The sequence below is a fragment of the Nomascus leucogenys genome, chromosome 5, assembly GCF_006542625.1.
Source record: "Nomascus leucogenys isolate Asia chromosome 5, Asia_NLE_v1, whole genome shotgun sequence".
Classification (NCBI taxonomy): domain Eukaryota; kingdom Metazoa; phylum Chordata; class Mammalia; order Primates; family Hylobatidae; genus Nomascus; species Nomascus leucogenys.
The window spans coordinates 74,456,053-74,462,052 of record NC_044385.1 but is presented as its reverse complement, the minus strand read 5'-3'; the positions used below and the strand labels follow the sequence as shown (position 1 = coordinate 74,462,052).

Here is a 6,000-nt window from a genome sequence, read left to right as displayed (position 1 = left end):
CATTCAGGCCTAGAACGAATAATGAGCCTGAAATCTCAGTTGGAGTTCCAAAATTCCTGGGACATGACTAAGCTTCGGTGAGAGGCGTATTCTCTACTCAATTGACTCTAAAGGAAATTATCAGAATAGTAATGGAAATGAAGTAAAATCATGGGTACCATGTTAGACCAATCTGGCCAAATCAATGATTGCAAATGTTGTGAAGAATTATCAAATGTTTTACTAAGATGATTACACAAAAACCTTTAAAAATTCAAATGAAACAATTATATTTAGTAAAGTGTAAGTTTGGGTCCCTGGGAGTCTGGAGGTTGCCTGCCATACTGGACTGTGATGAAAGCATATTCCTACTGCATTAAGCCAGTGAGATGTTGGGATTATTATTACAGTTCAGCTACCCTGATACTGCATTACTACTATAATCAACAGGAAAACAAACTAATAAGCTCCTTCCAAAATGCAAACCTTCAATAGTGGCCCATGGTCTACTGAATGAAGTCCATAAGATGACATACACGGTCTTCCATGACCTAATCCCATGCACTTCACATTCTGAAAGTCTCACTGACTCTCCTAAATGTTTTCCAAAGAACCTAGACCTGTTCTCCCTCACACTACTGATCCCACTGTATTGTAACTAGTTGGTTGCTGTCCCTCCCTTTTCCTAGGCTGTGAGTCTCCACGATGGCAGTGGCTTTTTTTCTTCTTTGCAGATTATCTTCAACACAATATCGTATGTTGGGCATATAAAAGATGCTGAATGAATAATGTGCTCCTAAATGTTCACAGCTCCCTAAAAATTCATGTAATTTTAGAGCCTGGAAAGTAGGAAAAACCAATTCTCATTTTATTGAAACATATTATCTTCTAAAATTGTTAATTCCTGAATACCCAACTCACTGACTTAAAGCTCTGACAATATTACTGAAATGAAATGAAAAGCCATGAGTAAATAATATCCTTTCGAATTAGAATTGGTTTCTAGGCCAAATCCTTTAAGAGTTTGAAGCTTTAAAAAACTCTGACCTCCTAAAGTCAGAATTGAAATTTTTTGTCTTAGGAATTTGAGGTGAAATGAATCATAGATATTTTATTAAATGGGGGTGGATTCTGAATTATTTCAGAGAGGAAGCAACCTTAGAAATATAAAAATCATCATTAACTCAAAATGTTTCATTTGTGAAGGGGGTATTCTCAGAGAAGCACAGTTATTTTATGTTCCTTGGAAACTTTAGGCTTTGATTGCCCTTCCATCAAAAATAAAACCATTTTATATTAAACAACATGATTCAAGGTTGAGGCTTAAATGTTACTTTAATAGTATCCACAAAGAATCTGGTTTAGTTATTAAAATGACTTATTTTTATTTAAAGAAAAAATCGTGATTTTACTCATTGTATATATAGAAGTGAATTTTTAAAAAATAGTTTCTTCTTTTATGTGGATTCTCTTGAGATATGAAGAACCGAACTATTCTTTGGTTTTATTATACGGGAAAAACAACACGCAGTCTAGTTAAACAACTTTGTGATATTTATATTCCATTGCACAGATATGGGTTATACAAATTAGTAACACAAGTTATTTCTTAAATTCCAAACATTTCTAAAATATTATTACAGCAGATGCCTAGGATATTAAAACATAAAGGTGGAAATCATTCTCTAAATAGTTAAATATGATACTGAAAATACTGCACATTTTAATTAGAGGAAAATTAAAATGTGTGCTCAAATGCGCTAACAAACTAGGTAGCAGGGCAACTAACAACTACAAATAAGTCACCGTGGTCCATTTTTACGTATGCATATATATGATTATTCTCTAGATAATCCATCTTCTTGAAAATGCTAATAAAACATAAAAATCCAGATAAATGATTAAAAGAAATTGTAATTCTTCCTACTACCTAAGGTGACATGTACTATTATCTATGACTTCATACAGTTACTAATTCAAATATAAAAGACACCACACTTCGAAAGAAAAAAATTTTAAAGTAATGGTTTTAATTGAATTAATGAGATGAAAAGATAGTAAAGCCCTGTTTGCTACTTACATGAAAGAAGATTTTAAAAAATAATCACTGCACAAAATGTAAAGGGTGGGGTTATGCTGTGATATTAATTTTCCTCAATAATGTTTTTCTTGACTGTTCAAGAACAAATTAAAGTTTCCACGGCAAATTTGTTTTCAAAATGCCGAATTGCGAAACAATTGCTGGCTTCACGTTTCTGAATACCTGTTAGAGAGGGGAAAAAAGTTTTTTAAAATTTTTGTTCTTTAAATAATAAATATTCACATCATTTTTATAGTTATTATTTAGACATATAGAAGTATTTCACTCTATACTCCATAAAAACTTCTACAGTTTGAATGTTTACACTGAAGAAAAGTAATTTTTCTCCCTTTTCTGAACCAAGTATTAATATCTTGACAGATCACAGCAACATTAATAATGCTATACAGACTGCTTACAAATTCATGAACTTGAAGGTATTGAAAATGTTTTGTATCTTGACTATGGTGGTGCTTGCAAGACCATGTGTATCTTTGTGGAAACTCAAGAGTTGCACACTAAAAAGGGTAAATTTCATGGCACGTGTAAGGCTGACTTTAAAAAAAATTATGAACCAAGAGAATTTTAAAATGTAAGAAATCAACACAGCAATAAAAAAGAATGAAATCATGTCCTTTGCAGCAATATGGATGCAGCTGGAGGCCATTATCATAAATGAATTAACACAGAAACAGAAAACCAAATACTTACCTTACGGTGCTCTCACTTATAAGCAGGAGCTTAAACACTGGGTACTCACTGACATAAAGATGGGAATGATACATACTGAGGACTATAAGGAAGGGAGGGAGGGAGGGAGGGAGGAGGTAAGGGTTGAAAAACTACCTATTGGGGAATGCTTTTACACTGTTGGTGGGAATGTAAATTAGTTCAACCATTGTGGAGGAGAGTGTGGCAATTCCTCAAGGATCTAGAACCAAAAATACCATTTGACCCAGCAATCTCCTTACTGGTATATACCCAAAGGATTATAAATCATGCTGCTATAAAGACACATGCACATGTACGTTTACTGAGGCACTATTCACAATAGCAAAGACTTGGAACCAACCCAAATGTCCATCAAAGATAGACTGGATTAAGAAAATGTGGCACATATACACCATGGAATTTTATGCAGCCATAAAAAAGGATGAGTTCATGTCCTTTGCAGGGACATGGATGAAGCTGGAAATCATCATTCTCAGCAAACTATCACAAGATCAGAAAACCAAACACTGCATGTTCTCACTCATAAGTGGGAGGTGAACAATAAGAACACATGGACACAGAGAGGGGAACATCACACACTGGGGCCTGTCGGGAGGTGGGGGCCTAGGGGAGGGATAACATTAGGAGAAATATCTAATTTGGTGACAGGTTGATGGGTGCAGCAAACCACCATGGCACCTGTATACCTATGTAACAAACCTGCATATTGTACACACGTGATGCAGAACTTAAAGTACAATAAAAAAAAGAAAAGAAAAACTACCTATTGGGTACTATGCTCACTACCTGAGTGACGGGATCATCTGTACCCCAAACCTCACATCAGATAATATACCCTTTGTAACAAACCTGCACATGTACCCCTGAATCTAAAACAAAAGTTGGAAAAAAAAAAAAAAAAGAAATCAAATTGGTTTCAGATGACTCAAAAGCCGGAGATGAGAGAACAGTATTATTTTAAATGCTAGCAAAAAGCCAGGAAAGCACTTTTACTGGGTGACACAATTCCAAAGAAATCACACCACAGTGTATCTGAATGGCACTTCTTACTTTCCACAGCTGCCACATGTACTTTCTTTTTATTTTCATAATGCTCTTAAAAGGAAATGGGGAGATATTGTAATTCTTATATTTCAGGTAAGAAAATAAAAGTTAAATGATTTGGCAAAGCTACAACATTAGTTGTATCAATGCTCTTAGTTCTTCACCCAAATTCCTTTCCACCTACTCTGACAGTGATTATTCCCAATATGATCCAGAAGGCAAACAGCCTGCTTAGAATCCAGATCCCTGAAAACACAGCTGAAGAGCTGGTCCCAAGAGACCCTCTGGATAATAAAAACCCTTTCAGTATGGCTGAACCAAAGTGGTAGGATGGGAAGTTGGACAGGGTGACTAACTAGATGGAAAATGAGGTACCAGCATCTCAAGGCAATCACATTTCACATTGACCTTTTCTCTCCATCTGAAAAGAGTAGACTTATTAAATGGAATTAAGATAATTCTATAGAAACCTGGAAATATTATATATAACGACACAATATTACCTCATTCATGGCAGGTATATTGGTAACAATGACTAGGCTTTACCTAAATCTAGTTTAACGCACTGAACTTTTCTGCCCAACACTTTAATATTTTAAAAGTATTACCTTTAATAGTTTCTCTGCGTTGCAGTTTGTAAGTTTCCTTGTCATGACACAGTCGATAAATAAAGAAACCCAGGTGATCAATGTTTTCAATGCGATCGGTAATAACCATGTGCTCATGAATCAGATAGGACTGAGGCAAATAGGTTCCAGCCTACATTCAGAAAAGAATACACGACATGACTATCTCAGAACATACACTGAGTAGACTAGAGTAACAAGAGAAAATTCTTACACATTATGGTATGGAACAGGTTGCCAAACTACTACCCACCAACTGTTTGTTTGTTTTATGTTCTCACTATGTTGTCCAGGCTGGTCTCAAATTCCCGGCCTCAAGCGATCCTCCCACCTAGGTCTCCCAAAGTCCTGGGATTACAGGCATGAGCCACTGCCCCCGGCTTGTTTTTATAAGTAGAATTTTTTTTGGAATATAGTCATGTTCATCTGTTTTACGTATTGTCTATGGCACCAGAATTAAGTAGTTGGCTAATATTTACTCCCTGGCTCTTTAGGAAAACTTAAAACATTATTTGAGAAATTTATTTCAATTTCAAGATACAAAACATTAAAAACAAAAACCATGAGTATTAGTTCCTCCTTGTAAAATTCTTAACTACAGTCTGATAAAATGGGCTCTATAGGGCTAATTTCTCAATAGGGAATTCCAAAACACTATAAAGGCATCATTCATCAAAAATAGTCAACATTCTTATACCTTGATGTTAATAAGTAACTCCAGTAGGTTTCTGGGTGGCATAACAATGGAAGTGTTCAGAGGGATCACATAGCACTTATCCAGGTTAAGATCTAAATAGGCTGTAAGTTTCTGGGAAGAAAAAAATACAGTGTAGTTACAGTAATACTTGCAAAACAGGCAGCAACTGGATTTTTAAGAATAATTTGTATAATTAAAATGAATTGGCTTTAGAATGTATAAATCACTTGCATTTCAACAAATTCAGAATTTGGCTGGATAAAGTTGGAAGTGGGAATGGGAGAGGAAAAAATATTGCTACCAGTAAACAAAATGCTCATCAAGGGTATATTTCTATAATAAGTAATAATACCTATTCAAATTAACTGCAAATACTCATTATATAATTAAGCAATTTAACTTCCTCAACTTATAAGCTCAAATGCCCTCTAAGGTTATCTGTCCATCGTATGTAAAGATTAACTTTTCTCATATGTATCTTGAATACTACTACCATCCTTAGAACATTGGAAAAACAGTCATTTAAATGATTTTGTGTTCTGTGGTTCAAATGAGAAACGCTGGTTGAGAAAGACTGTCTCATAGAACGGTTTTTAAGAATAACTTAAACCAAACAATGTCAACATTTTGATTCCTAAGAGCTCAGTAAGTGTTAACTATTATTATTTACTATTTGCTTTGGATGTTTATTTCCTTGAAATAAGTAAATTTTCAAACTGGTTTATAAACATCCATCAGATGTATTTATCAGGCACGAAATGTTTGCAAAGCTAACTTCAGTAATATATTCGAGTGTTCAAAATGGCAAGCTTACAGAGAGACATAAAAATCACAGGTGATAC

At 34.6% G+C, this 6,000-nt stretch overlaps 1 protein-coding gene across 1 annotated transcript in view; it reads right to left on the bottom strand.

Annotated features, from left to right (window-relative positions):
* Window positions 1-1,339: 1,339 nt before the first annotated feature.
* The window catches only part of ITM2B (integral membrane protein 2B), a 29,186-nt gene continuing 24,525 nt past the window's right edge, over window positions 1,340-6,000 (bottom strand). Inside the window, exons 4-6 of the mRNA XM_030813379.1 lie at window positions 5,159-5,269; window positions 4,444-4,594; window positions 1,340-2,242 (exon numbers count right to left, since the gene is read on the bottom strand). Coding sequence (XP_030669239.1) covers window positions 2,157-2,242; window positions 4,444-4,594; window positions 5,159-5,269 — 348 coding nt within the window. The 3' untranslated portion in view covers window positions 1,340-2,156. The remainder of the gene's footprint in view (window positions 2,243-4,443; window positions 4,595-5,158; window positions 5,270-6,000) is intronic.